The sequence below is a fragment of the Callithrix jacchus genome, chromosome 4 (genome assembly GCF_049354715.1).
Source record: "Callithrix jacchus isolate 240 chromosome 4, calJac240_pri, whole genome shotgun sequence".
Taxonomy (NCBI): Eukaryota; Metazoa; Chordata; class Mammalia; order Primates; family Cebidae; genus Callithrix; species Callithrix jacchus.
The window spans coordinates 152,793,925-152,816,859 of NC_133505.1; the positions used below are offsets into that span (position 1 = coordinate 152,793,925).

The 22,935-nt window shown below is 38.7% G+C and overlaps 1 protein-coding gene across 8 annotated transcripts in view; it reads left to right on the forward strand.

Annotated features, from left to right (window-relative positions):
• Window positions 1-625: 625 nt before the first annotated feature.
• Window positions 626-22,935, forward strand: part of GRM1 (glutamate metabotropic receptor 1) — a 420,197-nt gene continuing 397,887 nt past the window's right edge. For 3 of the 8 annotated variants that reach the window (XM_078370257.1, XM_078370259.1, XM_008995209.5), the window contains exons 1-2: window positions 626-750; window positions 2,135-3,158. In XM_078370257.1, the coding sequence (XP_078226383.1) occupies window positions 2,459-3,158 (700 nt within the window). In that variant the 5' untranslated portion in view covers window positions 626-750; window positions 2,135-2,458. Of the gene's footprint in view, window positions 1,437-2,134; window positions 3,159-22,935 lie in introns of all 8 variants that reach the window. The other 5 variants (XM_008995211.4, XM_035296925.3, XM_008995208.4 and 2 more) reach the window with 2 other exon arrangements.

The window sequence follows — 22,935 nt, forward strand, 5'->3', positions numbered from 1 at the left end:
TAGACCTGTAGGGAAGGTGATGGCAGCCTGGGAGGAATTTGGATAAGTGTTTGTCACTCCAGTGTTTTCATGTGACCTGACTCTCAATCTCAATTTAGCTACATCTTGACCTGAAAATGCAGCCACAATATGCCTCTCTTCATTTGGCTTACCTTAATTCGTAATGGGCATGCCTGTCCTTTCCCTTTTCCCACCCCATGCAGCCTCTTTCTGATTTCCCTTGCAAGCTACTAATAGAGCCTTTTTCTAGATGTTTATATATGTATTTACACTCTGTTTTTCTTTGTAGGGACTTTATTTGCAGAGAGAGGAAATATATTTGAGTCCCTGAGATATATACAAAGATATCTACTCCAAAGCAGCTTATGCAGTTCTCCACTTCTTTGGCCAGATCATCTGATTATTTACATATCTGGCAGCTTCTTTAAGACTGCTCATGTAGTAAAGGAATTAATATTCCCAATTCTCCCTAGCTTGTCTTCCCTCCTCCCTCTATCAAACGACTGATTTTTATGCATGAGGTAATAGACAAGCCTTGGGTGACCTGTTTTTTTTTTTTTTCTTCTATCCCTCCCTCCCCCTCTTTTTCCCTTGCGGTAAAATAGTGCTGAAGAAAGAGGGCACTAGTGTACAGCCCAGATCGCATCCTTGCACCGACTGGATTAGAGCTGAGGCGTCTGCAAGCCGAGCGTGGCCACGGTCCTCTGGCCCCGGGACCATAGCGCTGTCTACCCCGACTCAGGTACTCAGGTACGTCTTAAGTCCATGTCCTCCAAACAGACTCAGGTGAGCGGACACTTCCTCGGGTGAAACCCACCCCAACGGCAGACAAAGTTCCAGTCTATCAGATTTTCCTCCAGGTCCCAGGCGCATTCTCGCTTATGTATTTCTTTTCGTCCCGTACCCTCGGGAGGCGTCGGGACCCATGGGTGCCTGAGTCGTCTTTCTCCTTTTTCTGCCTCACCTTCTGTGGTCTCCTCGCCCGCTCCCATAGCCCCCTTTTCGTCGACTCTCACCTTGAGAAAGGGAGCAGGGGAGGAACGGGAGAGGGAGCCAACTTCAGCCCCGCAGGCAGCTGAGATTTGGCGCCTCTGTCCCCAAGCGGGAGGGTTTGGATATATACCTGCAGAAGCCATGCAAGGTAACGAGAATGAGGGCGGAGGGGCGGTGGGGACTCGAGTGGAGGGGTGCGTGTGTGTGTGTGTGTGTGTGTGTGTGTATAAGAACGCAGAGGAGAGCAAAGGGTTTCAGGGAATTGCAACTCACTGGTGGTCAAAGCGTGCCTTGCAGGCCCTGCCAGAAAAGGTCTGGCTGGACCGAGCACTGTCCAGGGTCCTGAAGGCGTCACGGCTCCGGCTGCAGCGGCGAGAGCAACCGGGGAGCTCCCCTCCATTCCCTTTCTAGCAACTGTGCAAACCCCAAACGTCCCGATTTAGGTGAGTGCAGGACCACCTCTAACTCGTTCACCCACTGTGGGAAACAAGTTACCTTATCTGCACCCCTTCTTCTTGAACATACACAGCAAGCCTGACATCTTAGGGGGGGAAACGTAACAAACTCCTCCATACGGAGACTTTACCAGGCGTTGCCTTAGTAACTAATATGGATTTTCTTCAAGCTGGCAAATTTATATTTACAGCTGATTGTATGTCAGGGTTTCCTCAGTCCTTCAAAATTAAAGTTAAAAGGTGCGTTCCTTGTTTGCGTTTATTTTAACGTTGAGCTTCCACCTTTACAATGAGTTTTCAAATTTCCTTCTTGGAAAAAGTTGATCTTTTCCAGTCAGGAAAGTTCTCTTGGGTTAAAGGACCCAGCGCCTCCCCTCCTCTGCTCACCTTCCCCACGGCCCTCCAAGTTAGAAAGCATGATAGGTTTTAGGGGACCAGGAAGAGGCTTAAGGCTGGAGGAGCCGGCAAGTTGGCAGAGCTTTGCGCCGCCCGGACCCCTGAGGACACAGCGGGCAGGACACCCCGCCTTCCTCGGTGACTACAGCTGCGTTCCAAGCTGTTCCTGCAGCCGAAATCAGGATGTGCCGAAATGAAACGGGCAAGGCAACTGTTAACATCACGGACCCCAGAGTTTTAATACAGGTCCTCTGATAACATGGCTTTGATTTTTCTCTGTCTTTTGTCAGCAGCATCCAGCTCTCTGCCGCCAACACGACTTCCACTGTATTCTTGATCAATTTACCTTGCCTGATGCACCGGTGAAGAACGGGGGATTCGAATTCCCCTACAAACGCCTCCAGCTCCTAGAGGCGGTCGTGGAGGACCCCGAGGAGGAGTCGAAGGGAAGGAGGCGGTGGTGGAGGAGGAAAAGGCTGTGGACAAGCATTGTTGGCGAGGGGCAGCACGCCGGGAGAGGCTGCGCTGGGCGTCTGCGGGGAGCGCGCCAGGAGCCTGCAGCGGGACCTGCGTGGGAACGCGGCTGGCGGGCTGTGGACCGCGTCCTCACCACCATGGTCCGGCTCCTCTTGGTTTTTTTCCCAGCGATCTTATTGGAAGTGTCCCTTCTCTCCAGAAGCCCCAGCAGGAAACTGTTGCTGGCCGGAGCGTCGTCTCAGCGCTCGGTGGCCCGAATGGACGGAGATGTCATCATTGGAGCCCTCTTCTCAGTCCACCACCAGCCTCCAGCAGAGAAAGTGCCCGAGAGGAAGTGTGGGGAGATCAGGGAGCAGTATGGCATCCAGAGGGTGGAGGCCATGTTCCACACCTTGGATAAGATCAATGCGGACCCAGTCCTCCTGCCCAACATCACCCTGGGCAGTGAGATCCGGGACTCCTGCTGGCACTCTTCCGTGGCTCTAGAACAGAGCATTGAGTTCATTAGGGACTCTCTGATTTCCATTCGAGATGAGAAAGATGGGCTCAACCGGTGCCTGCCTGACGGCCAGTCCCTCCCACCAGGCAGGACTAAGAAGCCCATTGCAGGAGTGATCGGTCCCGGCTCCAGCTCCGTAGCTATTCAAGTGCAGAACCTGCTTCAGCTCTTTGACATCCCCCAGATCGCTTACTCAGCCACAAGCATCGACCTGAGTGACAAAACTTTGTACAAATACTTCCTGAGGGTTGTCCCTTCTGACACTTTGCAGGCAAGGGCCATGCTTGACATAGTCAAACGTTACAATTGGACCTATGTCTCTGCAGTCCACACGGAAGGTAGGCATTATATTTGGGAAAGAAAGGTACTGAGAAAACCAGGGCACTGCATGATGTGCTCCTGGAATCATACTATTGTTCCTGTTTATTTCTAGCACTGTGGGGGACAGAATTTACCCTTCTCAGTTCTGCTCACCCAGGCATTGCCTTTTATCCTCATTTCCTTACAATTATCGTGTAGGAAAATTGTACCCTGCGGCATATCTGAGGATAGTAGGAGCTGAAAGGATATCAAACTTTCCAGGCAAAGTGTCCAACAATAGATTTGACTTGGATACTTGTTTGCCCTCATATTTTGAGTTTGTGTTTGGAAGGCTTATTTGTTCAAGGTGTTATATTGCTCTTCAGCGACTGGCTATGACTTTCTAGGTGTAATGAGTTTATTCAGTGTGAGTGATTGGCCAAAAGAAGTTGCTATTCCGCAAATTGAACTTCAAAGCTTCATCTTTCTTGAACAGTTGAAGGTGTTTCTTTAACCTATTGTACCCCTTCTTACATATCCATAACTTTCCTGTGAATGTAGGATTAATGAAGTCATCTCCTTCAGTATATCAAAACTTACATTTTTACTTCTGAAGTACCTTAGTTACAAAGAAAAACGAAATAATTTAATCATTCATCTTCTTCTTACTTTATATGCTAAAATGGGGTCCAGATTCCCTTACTCCGCCAACAATTACCTTCTTTTATGAGAAATAACACTGGTGACCACTTGGATTTGAATTTTGGTTTCTAGTCTTTTTCTTTTAACACAAGGAGTTGACATATTAGAATTAAAGTTAGACCAGTAAAATACTAATGAATGGATAGCGGATATCAAGTTTATGTCTTTCTAAAATGAAATAGATTTACCTAAGATTAAAAGCATTGATTTTTCCAGAGACCTATGGATGTGGATTCTCAAAAAATTTTAAATATAAAGATTTTCTATACTCTTTTTTACCTTAGATTATATACTTTTTTTAAAAAATAAAAGTGTATTTCTGAGCTCAGCTACTCTTAACTCCCCCAGTAAGTTTGTGAGAATACTGAGGCCCTGGTTATAAATAAACATCTAGGACAACTCATGTATAAGCTAGCATAAGAAGACAATTTAATGGTATTTCTGCATTCATATTTCTCCAAGTAAAATAATTTTTAAGAAGCCATAGACATGGCTCTGTGTTCCTTTAATGTTTCCAAAATATTTAGTTACTGGTGTGAGGTCTGATTATAGAAGTTGGCAGTATCCATAGTGAAGTGATTATATGGTTATCATTAATGAAAACAGATACTTTATAAAGGGAACGAAATATTCAGAACAAACATAAATCTTATAGATTACACTTCAGAATTTCAGTTTTTGCTTTTGGAAAAAAATATATGCTGTGATAGTGTAACTTTATAACAACTGACTTATGCTTCTGAAGCTTGATTTTTAATCACAAAATGCATACCTTTTTTTGAACAAAAATTTATTACTTTGTAAAGACACCCTTAAGTTCAGATATTAATTCCTTATATTCTAATATTTGACTTTACTACCTTTTAATGTTTAACATACTTTCCTATAGTGCTTGCTTAAATGAAACATCCTGAAAGAGCAAGTTAAAATGTGTTAAATATCATCATTGGATAGATCCAGAGATGATGGCAAAGAGAATGACAAAATCTAGATTGCATGTGATTTATTTAAATATTTAATAAAATTTCCCCCATTTGAGCTAGATAATTGATTATTGACATTAGAAGTATGAATTCTTTCTTCTGGAAGAAGTAATACTTTATCATTTTTATACAGTAGTTTTATTTTCCATATTTTATTATGATTATTTTATTTGGTGAGAGGTAGCTAACAGTGGGTTTCTTTCTGAGAACTAGAATTATGGTTTTGGAAAATTAATTGAACTTGTTTTCACTAATTTTGCTCATGTGTTAGTTTGGATTGCTGTGTTTCCTTTCTGCCTTATGATTGGTGTTGTATGGCAAAGACAGTGTCTCCATACTAGTATGGTAATTGGTTCCAGACTACATTGTGTTCACAGAACAGCATCATAGTAATATGTGGTGTTTATTTTATTACCAAGCAATTATATCATTCGCCTTGCCATTCATATATTATACCTTGTTTATTCTCAAAGGGAATTAGTCACTTCTCTTATTAGATGTAACATCTGTGAAAACTAAACTGCATTTATTTCTTTCTATCTGCTAAGAAATTTTGTGTAATCTCTAACTGAAGATTTATTTGTCCTGTGGCTTTGCCCTCCTGCTTCTCAGGGACCCATCATGTACTGGCCTACAGGCACTTTCTTGGATCATTTAGTAATTTTCCTGCTTTCAGACTGATGGGGTCGCTTACTTGTGACAGTTCCCTGTCAAATAGCAGCAAGACCACATATCAGTGTTGTCTCTGTCATCTGAGCACTATTCAGCAAGAAAGCCAGTTTGTCTGGATATTGGCAACTTAGGGCTTAGAAATTCTGGGGCCTCCCATGACCTTCACCTCTCCTTTCCAAATCAGACATTCCCTAGTCAATTCATTATCATTGTTTCTTGTATTAGAAGTTAACCAAGTACAATTAATACCAAAAACACGAAGTGACTGGACTGGTGTACCTTCATTTCTATAGTTAATTGTGATTAACTTGAAATCATATTGTTTTTGAATGCTACAGTTGTTTTTATATTGAAGCTAAACTTGGAGATATTTTCTCTTTTGTTTTATATTTTAACCAGTTATGATTTTTAAAATATTCTTTTACATTATTTCCAATCTTATATTATTTGTACCACAGTCGATACATACCAATTATCAATTTACATAAAATAAAAGAAAATCAGTAGACATAAAGTTACCTGCAATGCAGCAGACTTTCCAGAAATTGTTCATGATTGTCTCCGGAGGGAAATGTTAAAATGGATTTGTCAAGGGGGAGGCAGGATTTTGGAATAATGGAGCCTTATCCACAAATAAAATTTGAATGCACTTTGGAGCAAGCTGCTTACCTGGAATGTGAGTCTTTAAGTATGCTAAGTATATAGTACATAAATAGCCTACTACTGATGAGAATATCTCAGCCAAGGACACTTTATTTTGTTCTTCGAATAAAATGCAGATTCCCCATCAAGAAACAAATTTATCATTTCAAACAATTTTTGAAAACAGTACTTAAAACTAACTCTAGTTAGTAAAATTCAAAGCATTGAACAAGTCCAATAAAAATGTTCTTTCAGCTTTTAGCTACAAGAAGTTTTTTTGGGTGGATAAATTTTCATTCATTACCTTTATTTATTTGTTTTAAGCCTTTCTTTTAGTATTTTGTCTCAGATATTTAGATGAGTATTGATATAATAATGAGTTTAGTGATGCTGCTTCCCTTATGAAAATATCCACTTTAAGGTAAACTTTACTGTTAGATTTTCATTGTGGGGCAACTTTTTTTTTGACATTTGCATACATTTTATATAAAATTGGTCTTTTTGAGCTTCTTTCCAAAATCCGATATTTTTTTCTTTTTAAATACTAATTTTCATTTGATATAAAACAATTAATAATTCTAACAACATCAGAAGAAAATATTCCTAAGTCATAAATACATAAGTTAACTGTTACTTTTTAATGCAATTACCTATAATAATTTTATATCTACTAAATATAAAATTCCTTTCTATGTACCAGTAACTTTCTCTATTCCTTTTTTGTCTTGATTGTAAACTATTTCAAAGAAAATTATCTTAATACATTTCTCTATTTTATCATATAATAAGAAATAGGAGTGTCTTGAAAAGTTATTCAGGCCAGCTAATAAAAGATGCTTAGAACATCACTATTACATGCTTGCCCACGCTCAAGGCTTTCTAATTGTGATTAGTGCTTCTAATTAGAGTAAGAGTATACAGGAGTTGAATTGAGAATAGAATTTTACCTTTTAGTTTGTTCTTTTATATAATAACCTAAAACAGATTTCCTGGAGTTTCCACCAATCCTCCATTGAGGACTACGAGTCATCCAAAACATTCGAACTTCTCTTCCATATGACACTTATCATTAATGAATAATCTCTCTTTTATAGTGTACTCTCCAGTTCCTTCACCCACGTATTTAATTTTTTACTTCCCTTACCATCATAGCTGTTTAGAGTAGATCCTAGATCAATTAACATCCCAATATCTTTTTTTAAAAAGTTCTGCTATTAAGCCATGTCTCCTTCCTTTTATGCTTGAACAGTTACTAATTTTGTTACTGTTACCATTAGATCCAAGAGTAGAACTTCAATTTTTTCCCATTAAATGTAAAGTTATTAGCTTCAATCTGCCTTTCTTACATCAGTAAGTTCTGGGATTTTGATTATTTAATTTATCTTAGCATTCCAGCTTTGTGTCTCCAGGATTTAATTATATATGTTAAAATCTAAATAAGATAGGATCGAGAGTAAGATCTCAAACCCTTTCATTTGAGCAAACTACCTGGCTAATTCTGGTGGTCACTTAGCCATCAGCCAACAATTCTGAAGACTTAATTTCAGTTATTAAGTAGTTTTTACTTTAAGGGGACTGCAGTTTCAATACATGTAAAATTAAGTGAAAGCAATGACAGTATAGACATTTAGAAACAAGAGCTTATTCCGTTGCAGGGAAATGAAAAAATATTAGTGGGATTATTATCTAGAGAAAACCTGGAGAAAAGGGAATTGTGGTTAGTTTTGTTTGGAAATTTAGCATTTGTAAAAGTTAGAGGCAATATTGAAAGTGCTCTCATGATGGGAAACAAAGCAGATTTGGTTAGCTGGAGGAAACAGTCTGGGCTAAGAACTAATAATAATGGCAGAAGTAGGTCCTAATATTCTGTGATTATGTCAGTCTTTATGGACATGAAGGACAAGTAATGGAGATTCTTGAAGCATGTGCCAAAGAGTTTTGGTCTCAAGAAAGATACATCTAAGCACAGTTAGACATGTAAACTTGGGCCAAGAGAGCATTGGCAAGAGTGGGTGAGTGGACAAAAGAAAAGCCAGAGATTGTTATGAGATACTTTATTTGTAATTTTTAAAACAAGTTTATTTTCAAGTAAAACCTTGTTTACTCATAACCTTGATTCTCTAGCTGTCTTCTTAATACTTGAGAGTTGGTCTCTTTAAACACCAGTTTTTAACCTTTAAAACATTTTGTGAGGTGATCTTTGCAGACACTATTGTAAAGTTCCCTAACTTCTTTTAAAGAGGGTGCTCAATGTAACAGACACTTTCCTTGAATATATCAAGTTATCATGAACATAAATTGTTACCTTGCGCTGGGATATGGTGGTACTCTTGAAACCTGTTAAAAAATATAAGGCCATTGATTACTACTCAAAATGGCTGCGAATAGCCATACTTAAAAATTTTTATTTTTTTTTTCTTTTCTATCTGACTGAATTTATTAAACTCATTTTAAAGTTGTTAATCAGTATTTAGCAAACAGCTATTATGTGCATAGGATTAAAGTGAAATCCAAAGATGGAAAAAAATGACACTTTTGTTATTTTGAGTAAGCTTGTACTCTTTTAGATTCCTTTGCCACACAGTCACCCTGTGTCTACATTTATCTTGCTTGTGGCAAATTTTATAAGAAGCTGTCCTTCATTGATGGCAGCACCTTCTATTTTATGTTTCTACCTTGTAGCTTGGCAGTAGTCACCCTTCTCCAAGTATTAAAATTTTTCCCTTTATGAAATAGGGAGCTAATATACAATGACTGCTTTGTGGATTTTCAGTTACTTAACTGTGCAGTGACTAGAGTGATGGCATCATAAAGAGACTTATCAAAAGTTCTGTTTTCAGCATACCCTTTTGTAAGAAGCCACAGGGCTGGGAAACCACATCTAGAACAGAATAGTTTGGTGAACACCTACAACCACTAAAAAAACTCATGGCACATACTGTTCTGATATATGTTGGAAGCAGCATGTCAGTAGGAGAAGGTTGTCAATTTTCAGAGAAGCTGTAGTTGAAAACCAGAGTGAAGACAAGACATGAAGCCTTGTCAAAATGTCACTGTCTTATGCAACAAAGAGTTATCATTAGATTCTAAATTTATGTAGAAATATTTGCTTCTTTTTCCTGTTTAATTGTTCTCTATGAATATCTACAATATTTAAAATCTTAACTTACATGAGAAATTATAATTTTAGTTGTTTCCAGTCTTGCAGGAAGCTTTACTCTCTTAAACTTATGGCATTGAAGTACCAAATAGAGCATTAATGTTTTTATGAAAGAGAACTGGCTCTCTGAAATCTCCATTTAGCAATATTAGGATTATCTATTTTACTCATTTTATAGCCAACAAATTGAAGATTCAAGGCAATTATCTAAATATCTAGGTGAAAACCTTAATTGGTAGTTGAAGCACATGATTTTGGGAGGCAAAAGTTTTTTGATTATCTAGTAACTTATTTGCCTTCTAATAAAGACATTTATAAATAAACACCTGTAACTATTATGCATCACATATTTTTCTTGGTGCTAGTAACAAATTAAAATAATAAAATCACAATGATAATGACTTATTACTACTATTATTATTAATATTGTTTTCCTCAAGGGTCCCATATTTGTTGGAAGAGACATCGAAATATATAGACAGTTACAGGCTCATGAGTTATAAAGAAAATGTTTAATTACTGTTTTGAAAAATGCACAAAACATTGTGGGAAATACTGTATGCATGCACATCTCAATTTCCTTTGTAAAATGGGAATTAAAATCACTACCACGTTATATTCTTCACAGCAGCATTTCAGAGAACAAGGAGATGGTACCCATAAATACATTTCTGTTATTTTCTTAAACTGCCACCAAATAGATTACATATTTTCAATGGATGAATATTAAGCAAATCCAAGAAGCCAATTAATCAGATACAGATTTTCAACCCTAAACCTAGTAACGTAAGATGAAAATATCATTCGTGGTTAAGATAAAGGTGCAGCATTTCCCATGATTTTAAGAGACTTTCTTGTTACAAATAAGAAAATGAACGGCCAAAAAATAAAATTACTTGTTCAAGATCATAAAATTTATCAGTAGCAAAGCTAGGACTAATTTAGCTTTGTTTTCTTAAGCCAAAGTTTTCTTTCTTTCTTTGCTTCTGAACCCTCATGCACTCCTCTCATGTGAGGTCCACACCATTTAGCTCAACTGCAACTTCCTGCTTTGCTGCTGTCATTTAGCAGCTTCTAGGAGCCTCCTCTTCTGAAAACTCATTCTCTCTGCTGTTACTTTTCCTCTTAGCATCAACTCTTGCCTTAGTTTTGGATGGCTCCAACATTCATGTGTGTGTCCCATCAATTCCTATCCTCATAGTTCATTGATCTCAACTCTGTGTTCCTTGCCTTCTCTTTAGCAACCTACTCACCCTGACCACAATCTGGCACCCAGGCCTTGCCAATAACTATTTTCTCTATAAATTTTTAAACATCAGAAGGTCACTGAAAGATAGAAGCCTCTTCTTTTCTTCAATGTCTTTTGCTCCCATCTCACATGCTGTCCACATTTCTCTGGAAGGTCTGAATAAAGCCATTTTTTTTAGCTGATCTGATTCCTCTTCTGCATATAAGCAACTCTACCTCCACATTTGTGCTTGTTATCATCTTATAATATGGCTCCTTTCATAGAGAAAATAAACTTTCAATGTAGAGTGACTACTCCACACGAAGCTCTATTTCAGGAGATTATAAATTAACCATTTTTTTTTCTTCAGCCCCTTCAGAGCAGAAATGTAAAATAAGACCAGAATGGAGCACTTTGTTAAAATGAAATAAGAAAGCATTCCTTTTGTGTGAGGGTTATGGTTAACAGCGGGAGATGACACATGATCAGATATCTCTACCACAAGTAACTAGAAGTGGTGTGGAGTGGATAAGGTTGAGAAAATTAGAGAAGGATGGCTAGAGTTGAATTCCAGAGGTCTGGAATAGGACTGACCCAGGGGATTCATAGAATTAGGCATGCTTAGAGAGACATCAGGGTGAAATATACAGAAAACAGTTCCCTAAGTTTATTATGCAGATGAGATGTGACAGTGCTCCATATAGGGCTAGGTAGATGTAATAGATGTAAGATATCATTATTGTTGTCATGCTATTTTAATCTTAATTAGGAATATGCCTTTAGCTTAGATGAGCCTGTGTAAAGTAAATACAGGGAAGTTCTGGAATGGAAGTGTGAAAATAAAGAGGGAAAATGCTGATTTACTAACACTGAGTGGCACATATTCATCTTCTCATTCTCTCCCTCTGTAACAATTTCACTCACAGCATGTGACCTTCAATGCAAATCTTTTGAGTAGACAGCATACTCCACGGCTATTGTTAAATAATCAGGGGCAGTTTTGTCTGTTCTCTGTGGTGCTCTAACATGTTTTATAATTTATTATAAAAGGTAGAACAAAAAAAAGATAAAGTACTGATAGTATGTTCAAGAGAAAACAATTTTATGAAAGATTTTAAAAGGTTATATGAGGATATTGAAATAGTGGAAACAGCCTATAATAAACAAATTAAATATCCCCCTTTTTGGATAAATATATATACTATTTGTTATTTTCAGGTTTTGGTTAACAGGCACTACTCTATTGGCAGAGAAGTCATGCTCAGATTTCTATCTCAATTTTTATGTTTTATGAGCAAATTCTTTGGGCTGACTAATGTTATAGTCATTGAGGAGTAGAGATAGTAGAATTATAATCCTCCTTTTAGGAAGTTCACCACACAGTGATTACTATTCAGTTTGCTAAGTGCAACCATAGGAGTAGGCATGAAGCAGAGAGACAACAGAGAGAACTGTGATTAGCTTCATCTCGTCCAGGGAAGAAGTGAGGGAAAGCTCATAGAAGCTTCCCAGAAAAGGTGACATTTGAAGTTCACTACATCTGAGGAAACAAAGGAGTAAATATCAGTAAAACCATTGACATAGAAAGCAAAGTATGCTCAGGGACCTCTAAGAATATCATTAGTTCTAAAGTATATATACTGGGAAAATGAGTAGGTGAGTATCAAACTGAAAAGAGAGAAAGAACCTAGGTCATGATGGGACATACTTATCAAGCCAAGAAATTTAGACTCTTTTGGAAAAATGGTGAGCCAATGAAGAATTTTATGCAGGAAGAAATCATGATTAGATTATATTTTGGAAAGGGCATCTGGAAAGCTGTGGGGAAGACAGATTAAGAAAAGAAGTCAAATTTGAAATTAGGAGACACGTATGAGGGCCACTCATGGTTGAGAGAGATGGTGAAGGAAAGGCCAATTTAATTTATTTATCAATTTAGTCAGGAGATGATTAGAGTTTTACTAAAGAAAGTGTCAATGGAAAAGGAGAGGAGAGAAAGAATTTGACTTTTTATGTAGCAAGCAAAGACAAAGAAGAACCTAGAGTAAGTCCCAGGTTTCTATTCTGTAGAAATAAATAGGGAATAAAGAGGAATCACACTGTTTGAGTTTGTGATATCCATGGAACAATAAAGTCAAGGGATCCCATAGGCCAACGAGCTGGAAAGAGGGTTGTGTTTGAAATTTGTCAGCAAATAGCTATGGTTAATACCATGAGAGTGGATGGGATTGTCAAGGGGGTAAGATATAAAACACAAAGAGATAGTCAAGGGCAGTATTTTGAGGCATGTGAAAATGAAAGTCTACAGAAAAGGGAAAAAGTAGAAAAAGAGGGAGGAAGAATCTCATGTTATGGAAGCCAGGGGAGGAGACAGTTTCGAGAATAGAACAATGACAAAGAAAGCTGATGGACAAAAGACAAGGAGCTATAGAAACAGTGTTCTGTACAGTAGTGTCTTAGTTCATTGGTGCTGCTATAACAAAATATGTGAGACTGTGTAATTTATATGCCACAACAACAGCATTAGAGTTTTCTGAATTTTTATACCTACTTTTACCTGTGAATTTTATGCCCTCAGATAATGTTCTTACCGCATGTCAGTGTCCTTTCCTTTCAGATTGAAGAACTCCCTTTAGCATTTCTTGTAAGCAAGGTCTGGTGGTGATGAATTCCCTCAGGTTTGTTTGTCTGGGAAAGTGTTTACCTTTCCTTTGTGTTTGGAAGTTAGCTTTGCTGGGTATAGTATTCTCAGTTGACAATTTCTTTTCTTCAGTGCTTTGTCATCCCACTCCCTCCTGGCCTGTGGTTTCCACTAAGAAGTCTGTTGCCAGAAAAATTGGAGCTCATATATGTTGTTTTCCTTTCTCTTGCTCTTTTTGGGATTATCAACCTTTGAAAGTTTTATTATATCCCTTGGGATAGTTTTATTTGGGTGAAATCTATTTGGTGTCCTTTATTCTTCTTGTACCTAGATATTTATATCTTTCTCTAGGGTTGAAAAGTTTTCTTCTATTATTACTTCATGTGATCTTTTTACCACTTGCCCTTTCTCAACTCCCTCTTGAAGGCCAAGGACTCTTAAATTTGCCTTTTTGAGGCTATTTTTTGGATCCCAGAGCATTCTTTATTCCTTTTTATTTTTTTCTCCTCTAAATGAAATAACCTGTCTTCAAGCTCACTAATTCTTTCCTCTGCTTCATCAATTCTACTGTTTTAACCTTCTAATGCATTTTTGTTTGGTTCAACTAAAGCATTTTTCACTTCCAAAATTTCTGTTTAACTTTTAAAAAAATTATTTCAATCTCTTTGTGAAATTTCTCTGATAAATTTATACGTTGCTTTTAGGTGTTATCTTGGAGTTCTCTGAGCTTCTTTAGAATTCTTGTTTTTGAATTATTGAACTGAGAGCACACGTACTGCCATCTTATTGGAATTAGCCACTGGCTCCTTGCTTTATCCATTTGGGAAGGTTATGGCTCCCTGTTTGCTAGTGTTTTTGTGAATGCAGGTTTGTGTCTTCTCATTGAAAGGTTAGTTATTTATCCCAGTCTTCATTACCTGGGTTGGTTTGGTCTGTCTAGCAATGTGTGTTTAGAGGTTCTATACTGGTTGCCTGTTGAGCCCCCTTAGCCCTAGACAGCTGCCTTTATTTTGACACTAGATGGTGCCCTAGGTCCAGGTTTGCCATAGCTCTCACACAAGTTGGGAGCACTACCCATTCTGGATTGCGGGGAGGGGGTCTCAAAGAGAATTGCCCAGCTGTTTTGGTGGCTAGCTAGGAGTGTATGCCCAGAAGACTCATGAATGTGCCTCCTACATTGTGGTGCTGGCTGAACCTCCTCTCTGACTTGGTATCTCCTTTGTCTTCTGCTCACAATTTTTCACTTCTCTATGGCTTCAAAGATCTTCAAAACCTCAGCTTTAAATTGTAGGTTATTGGTGGTGATAATCTTGGTACTAGATAGTTGTTTTTGGTTTTCTGTGAAGGAGCCTGAAGCTAGCTTTCTTCTACTCCACCATTTTTGTAATGTCATAACCATAGACTGAGTAGCTCATAAATAATATAAATTTATTTTCTCACAGTTCTGGAGAAACTGGCAGGTGCAAGATCAAGGAACCAGAAAGTTTGGTGTCTGGCGAGGGCTGCTGCCTGCTTCCAAGATGGTGCCTTTTTGCTGCATCCTCCAAAGGAGATGAACTCTATATCTTCATAGTAGTAGGAACAAAGGGGCATAAGAAGCTTAAGCTAGTTCTTTCCCATCTCCTGATACCATCACAACAGGGATAAAATTACAACACATGAGTTTTGGAGGATGTTCATACCATAACAAGTAGCCTCCACTTTCTCCTAGCTTCTATCTTTCCAGTAGTGTCTCAATTTCTAAATCGATTGGAAGGGCAGAAGGCAGGAGGAAGTGGAGGCTGCTAATACACATCCTTGCTCCTGAGAAAGAAAGATGAGAGATACAATGGTAGCTACATAGAGATGCATCTCTAAGTAAAATAATTCTCTAGGGTGGGAAAGAAATAAGCGACTTTAAAGGCCGATGAAAAAGATTGAGTAGAAAAGGAAAGTTTGAAGATAACTGATCACGCAAGGTTGCTGAGGAGCAAGAGTAAGCTGTGGTAGGGCTGCTCTTGAACAGAAACTTTTCCTCTGCATGGTGATGTAGTGATGTTTGGGAAAGAGGAGAAGAGAATATTTGAAAATAATGTTTGGTAGCCTTTATTTTCTCAATTATTCAATGAAGGAAATGGAAAGAGAGAAGAAACAGGTCAAATCAAATAGAGCATATTTTTAGAGGCCCCAACTGAGATCAGAAACCACATATTTCTAGTAGTGTTAGTTCATACTGTTTTGACATTCTCTCCACTATTGTGCAGCCCCTAGATCCAAGCCACAAGTCTCAGCTTTCATATCAGTTCATTAACTGGACCAACTACTGGCCCAATGTCCAAAATACCAGAATCTTTCTTTAGTTTGTTACATAGGCTACCAGGTGCCCATCAGAGATCAGAGCCAAGATCCAGATCCTGTCAAAGGGCCAGATGAGAGAACTGATATTTAACAGTGTCATCTGAAAGATTATTACCAACCTCTCTGCATAAAATAGGTTTTCAGAGGCCACCCACAGAGGCTCATGTATATAATAGCAGTGCTTTGGGAAGCTAAAGTGGGAGGCTTGAGGCCAGGAATTTGAGGCCAGCCTGGGCAATATATTAAGACCCCATCTCTAAATAAATAAAAAATAACTGAGCATGGTGGCATGCATCTGTAGGAGGCACCTGTAGGTAGAGGCTGAGGAAAGAGGATTACCTGAGCCTAAGAGTTTGAGGTTGCAGTGAGCTATGATGCATTCCATTGTATTTCAGCCTGGCCAATAGAGTGAGACCTTGACTAAAAAAAATTAGATTTCCGGAATATTACAAAGTCAGGATATTATATGCCTGACTTTGTTTACTCTTCCTGAAGAATTGCCTTTTGTAAGTGACATGTTTTAATATATATGTAAAGGGAAGTGACCCCCTCTCCCCCCTGCCATAGATATAGATTGCTACTGAAATTTCTGTATGCTATGAAGCAGATGGTAATGACAGGCAGAAAGTTTTTTTTTTAATGGTGGAAATGGGAGCTATCTTACACTCATAGTTTAATACGCCAAAGATTGGAGATCTAGTGTGTACAGAAGAATCCTTGAGTGTTGATCATGTAACAGAGGAGAATCAAGTTTTTTCAGATTAATTGAAATTCCTTTCTTGGCTCAGACGCTCACCCATTTCTGCCCTCTCCTTAGTGCATTCTGGGGCCTGTCATGAGGCTGTCTGGATGATTTGTCCCTTTTGACAGGGTGTATGTATGGCTAAAACATTCTCTCTTTCTTCCATGTTCAACATTGATATGGGTGCCTCTGTGGATTTATAACAATCTGTTTTCCTCTTCTCTCATCTTTAAAATAAAAATAAAATCTGAGAAAGGCGAATCTGTCTCTAAAGTGACTGCTTAGTGACAAACGGAGAGGAAGCTTGCTTGTTACCCATCTTCTAACTTCTCCTGGTGTTCTCATGTGCTTTCCAGGCAATAATTACTTGTAGTCTGGCAGCCAGGTTTGTTGAATGTTCTAGGTAAGCTCAGTACCTATGATGCCATCTACTACTTCATTCTCCTTTGCCCTAAGGGCAACACAATTTAACTTGGGAAATCGAGCTTGATATAGTATGAGAAACCAAAAGACACCCTATGTCTCTTAAACCTGTTAATGAGATGGTGATTCAAAGCTGGGCATGGTGGCTTATACTGGTAATCCCAGCTACTCGGGAGGCTGAGGCAGGAGAGTCGCTTAAACACAGGAGGCGGAGGTTGCAGTGAGCTGAGACCACGCCATTGCACTCCAGCCTGGGCAACAGAGCAAGACTCTGTCTTAAAAAAAAAAAAAAAAAAAGATGATGATTCAATCAGAGAGAATAGGGGGAGGTGCTATATGTTGATATACTGAGGGATAAATTACACTTTGGCTAAAAATACCAAATTTGAAACCATGAAAAAGCAAACTCAATTTTGATCTACATCAGTACATGCTAAAGGTAAGTTTAGTATAAAATATCATTGCTGTGCTATTTAAAAGTAAAATCTTACTTGAAAATAAATTGCCTCTTAAAAATGAAAAAGTATCGAGTGAGTAATTTTTTGAAGTGCTTATGTTCTCCCTTTCACTAGGTTGTTTTAGGCTCTCCTAAGTACAGAGGAATGCAGTCAAGGAGTCTACTCAAACCTTAGCGTTCATACAGATCACCTGGGGAACTTCAATTACAGATTCTGACTTAATAGCTCTGGGGTGGACCTGAGCGTCTGTGTCTCTATAAGTTCTCAGGTGGTATTGAGGCTGCTAATTTCTGGGCCACAAAATGGACAGAACCTCTGGAAGCCCCTTCTCATAACAGTGCATTGTAGATGCTTTCCCATACATTTAAAAATTATTTCCTTCACAGTAATTTATATATGTCTAAGGGCAACATTATATGATTCTCACAGGCAGAAAATAGATTTTAAAATGTACAAATTTAGAAAATTATACTAAAGATATTTATCTATTCATTTCTTATATTCAATGATTTAAAAAATATGCATTAGATAATCTGAATAATTTCTGAATGTAGCATTGTAGTTAATCAGATTTCTGATTACATGAGTGCTTTCTCCCCCCTAGAGTACCTTGTGCCCAAAAAGTATCTGCCCTGGTGAAATAAAAACTGCTGGAAAGTAAGAGCCTAGTTGTGTTTTGTTCACTGATATCTTTTCAGCAATTAGAGCAGGGATTTGGACACTGTAGACACTCAGTACAAATTTGTTCAATTGAATTAAGTATGGAAGGCTTTTGTTTCAAACGCCTTTTCTGCATTAGTAAGGGGTTTGATGATGTAAAAGCTTACAGGGCTTCACATCAATTTTTAGTGCCTAGTACTATAAATGTAACTGAAAGAAGATAATGGATTATTTATTTAACTTCCAAGAATCAACAACCTTAGAAGTCTTTGGCTTTTACTAAATTTGTTTTAAATTATTTTTCTTTTGATTTGCTTCTTTCTCATCAAGTGGAAAACAGCAAAAAAAAAAAAAAAATCCAGTTGCATGTTTTGTGGGTAGACTCTATTTATTATCACGCTTCCCTTTTACTGCTTTTAATCATTGAAGGAAAAATCATTACATTTACTGGCAATTAAAACTCACAGATGGGCTGGGTGCGGTGGCTCATGTCTGTAATGCCAGCACTTTGGGAGGCCGAGGAGGGTGAATCATGAGGTCAGTAGATTGAGAGTATTCTGGTCAACATGGTAAAACCCCATCTCTACTAAAAACACAAAAATTAGCTGGGTGTGGTGGTGTGCCCCTGTAGACCAGCTACTTGGCAGGCTGAGGCAGAAGAATCTCTTGAACCCGGGAGTCAGAAGTTGCAGTGAGCTGAGATTGCGCCATTGCACTCCAGCCTGGTGACAGAGCAAGACTCCATCTCAAACAAATAAATAAAAACCTCACAGATGTTATATTTTTCTCAATCTCTTTCTTTATATGAATATCGGTTTCTAGTACCCTCTCTTCCTTTTATATTCTAGTGCCCATGGGCAGTGAGAGGTGTACCGAGTAAGAGGATCTGGATTTGATATCCCTTCCTCTAACAACAACACCCATGACTTTGGATAAGCCAGGAAACTGCTTTAAGTCCATCCATTCTGCCTTTCTTACAGGCTTCCTGTGAGACCCAGATAGCTGATGTGGAAGTGCCTTGGGAACTGTATACTTTTATATACATACAATTTGCTGCATTATATTCTGCCATAGCTTGTATTATTGTTTTCTCGTTTTCATCATTAATAATTCCTCCTAGCCTCTATGTTTACCAGAAAGTTATAAACAACCACCGTTACTCACCATTTATTTAAAATGCTAGATTGTATGCTGAGAGTATCTAAGTCTTTGATTTCAAAAGAAAACTTAGATGTGAAGTTGCACACAGCTAGTGATTACAAGATGCATGACTGTCATTGTAGACCAGCTTTTTCTCTCTACAGCCTCTGAAGGATCTACTGATCACTGACATTCACTTCTTCACATGCTCTCCCTACTGCCTGATTTTCTTCCACCATTACTCTTTGTTGGTTGGCTAGAAGGGTAACCTTATTCATATCAATAAACCAACAAGTTAATCAATTTATTTTACAAATATAGTTCTACTAGGCATTAGGTATTGAAAATGAATCCAGGTGTGCAGAAGCCAATATAGTGTGGTAACATAAGCAAGTATCTGTAAAAAATTATCCAGATATATTATAGTACAGTAAAGTAATATTTTTTATGTTTAGAAATTTTATGGGTGCCCTGCAGTTCTTACCATTGTTTCTAGTCCAGATGAAGGGCTAGAGAAAGGATTATTGCTACATCATTGTAAGAGGGCATGAGGTCCAAGGGAGGGACAGGTTACTTCCAGTGGGGTTATTAAGTAGGTATTTGGAACAGGTGGCGTTAAAACTGGGTCTTACATGATAGCTAGTCTTGCAAATGCAGAGCTATATGGCAAAAGAATCTCACATCAATAAAATCATGTGAATCAAGGATCCGAGTAAGGTGCTAACAGGTATGTAGAGAATGGTGAGTGGTTTAATTCATCTGGAGCAGAAGGTACTTAGAGGGGAGTTGTGGAGGTGGTTGGAAAAATGGATCCAGATGTCAGAGTGCTGATAATGTCAAAGTCTGAATTTGTCTTTCATCTGCTTTATTAGTCAAAATAGAGTAGACCCTCTGAGAAGTTCTCCCGAAGACTGATAAATAGGGATTTATTTTTAACATTTCCTGCCCACTCATTTTTCTGCTTCTTTTTTTCCTCCTTGGAGCATTTGTGTTAGAAAGCAACACCTTTGCAAGGAAGCCACCTTCTTTGTTTGTCTGAAAAAAATGTCATTAATCATACAGTCCATTTACATTTCCAGAGCAACATAAATATTTGATTTTAGGAAGGATACAGGCAAACGTATTGCAATGTTTTGCAGCTAGAGTTGCAGCCTCTGTGGACATGTGGCCCGCCTCTCAGTGAAGCAAAAGGCATATCACAAGCTGGTTTCTCAGCTGTGAAATGCCACTACTTAGGTCACATGCCTCAGTTAAAAAAAAAAAAAAACTTCCAGGAGCAACGCCTTCTTCTTGGCAGAGAGGCATGCCACCTGTCATCCAAAGCTGCTGTCCCATCTAGCATCATGCACAGATAACTTTGCTTCACTTCTGCATGTGGGGAGGTTGTGTTCTCTGCCTTTTGCAGTGTATTTCTCCATGGCATTTATCTAGTGGACAATTCAGTTTGATATTTATTGAAATGGGGATTATTTCCCATACTTACCAGACAAATCTTAATCCAGAAGAATGGTTATAACCTAGGATGGCACTGGGTGACAATGTGAATTGTGTTTCATGTGAAAGATGGCATATGACAGGCATATTTCCACCTGACACCTAGCTATGATGCCACCCTTGGTGACAGAGCAAGATCACACCTTATGTCACTCTTTAATAGCATGCATGGATTCCTGGAAATCAGCCTTAGTGAACACATTCTGGTTCCTTAGAACCATGCCTCATCAGCTCTTAAGGCATAGAAAATAAGAAACATAATTCACATATTTACAGCATGTACCATATTTAAGACTTCCTCCATATCTTTGTAAGATCTGATATGGTGTTAGAACGAAGTGCTTGATTAATGTTTGTTGAACGAATAACCAAATGGTATTTTGTTAAGAGATAATCTAATAGAGAGTTGAGCTGGCCAGGGTATTGGAATTCCTCAGCTTTCTGTTTCTCTAGGAAGGACCTATGTTAAACCTCACTGGGTCCTACTTGTATGAAGAGATGCAGGTTCTTCCTGCCATAATAATGCCATCTTGGCACAAGTGTAATGGTTAAGAGTTACAGCATTTTCCTTTGCATTTCTGAATGGTTCCAAAAAGCCCATATTAAAGCATATGCTTTCCCAAAACATTTCAAATGTAATTCTTATTTTTACTCTTTGTTTTTGTTATGGTATAATTGTGTCCCCCTACAGCAACCCCACTAAAAAAGGTGGAGTCCTAATGCCTGGTATCTCATAATATAAGCTTATTTGAAGATATGGGCTTTACAAAGCTGATTTAAATGATAAAGTTAAAATAGTATCATTAGGGTGAGCCCCAATTCAACCTGATTAGTGACCTTATAAAAAAGGAGAAATTTGGACACGCACAAAAAAGACAGGCACACAGGAAGAACACAATTGAAGATGAAGACGGAGATTGGGGTGATGCATCTAGAAGCCAGGGAATGCCAAAGATGGTTAGCAACCACCAAAAGCTAGGAGAAGGCATGGAGCAGACTCTCCCTCATATTTGTCGGAAAGAACCAATGCCACCGACAACTTGACTTCAGACATATAGCCTCCAGAACTGTGAGAGAATAAGTTTCTGTTGTTTAAGCCACCCAGTTTATGGTACTTTGTTACAGCAGCTCTAGAAAACTAATACAGTTGTTTTGATGTTATTATATTGTAAGACCTCCTCTAGGTTTTGGTACTTTCTGTATGGGCTGAAAAAAACTAGTGTTCATGGTGCAACTGATGCTCATCTGTTTATGGACTATTAATTGCTTGACTTTTAATAGTCCTACTATGTGAACCACCACCCTCTACTCACGAATGGCAGGTACTATAACTCAGATGTATGTTATTGTGATGACTAATTTTTTCTTCTTTTGAGATGGAGTCTTGCTCTGTCAACAGGCTGGAGTGCAGTGGTATGATCTTAGCTCACTGCAACCTCTGACTCCCAGATTCAAGCAATTCTCCTGGTTCAGCCTCCTAAGTAGTTGGGATTACAGAAGTGTACCACCACACCCAGCTAATTTTTTGTATTTTTAGTAGAGGTGGGTTTTCACCATGTTGGCCAGGATGGTCTCAATCTCCTGACTTCATGATCTGCCTGCCTCGGCCTCCAAAAGTGCTGGAATTACAGGTGTGAGCCACCGTTCCTTGCCTGTGATGGCTAATTTTAGGTGTCAGCTTGACTGGGTTAAGGAATACATAAATAGCTGTTAAAGCATCATTTCTGAGTAGGTCTATAAGGATGCTTCTGAAGAGAATGATATTTGAATCAATAGGCTGAGCAAGGAAGAGCTGCCCTCAATAATGATGTAATCTAAGGGCCTGGATAGAACTGGAGCTGGGATCCCCCCCTTTTCTCCTGCCCTTGCATGTTAGAACTCCAGGATTCCAGACTTTGAACTCCAGGACTTGCACCTGTAGCTGCCTAGATTCTCAGGCCTTTGGCCCTGGGCTGAGGGTTATGCTATCATCAGCTTCTCTGGTTCTCAGGCCTTTGGACTTAGACTGAGTCACACCACTGGCTTCCTTGCTTCTCCAGGTCGTAGACAACTTACTGTGGAACTTCTCAGCCTCCAAATTGCATGAGCCAGTTCCCCTAAAAAACCTCCTTTCATCTCTCTCTCTCTCTCTCTCTCTCTCTCTCTCTCTCTCTCTCTCTCTCTCTCCCTCTCTAGCTATCTGTCTATCTATCTCATGTTGGTTCTGTCTCTCTGGAGAATCTTGACTAACACAGTTATTATTATATAAAAATAATGATGGCAGCACCATGGATTGAGTATTTATTGTGTGCCAGGCACACAATTGTTTGATGTTCATTGCTTCATTTGGTCCTTCCAATAACCCTAGAATGTGGGTACTATTATTATTCTTGGAAGTTTAAAAATTATTATCTAAGTCATACAAATGACAAGTGGCAGACACAGTGTTCAAACCCAGTCAGTCTCATTCCAAAGCCCAAGCGTCTAACCATTACATAAAATCTGTATAGGGAGACACTAAAATTCATAACAGACTTATGAACTTTGAGCTGGA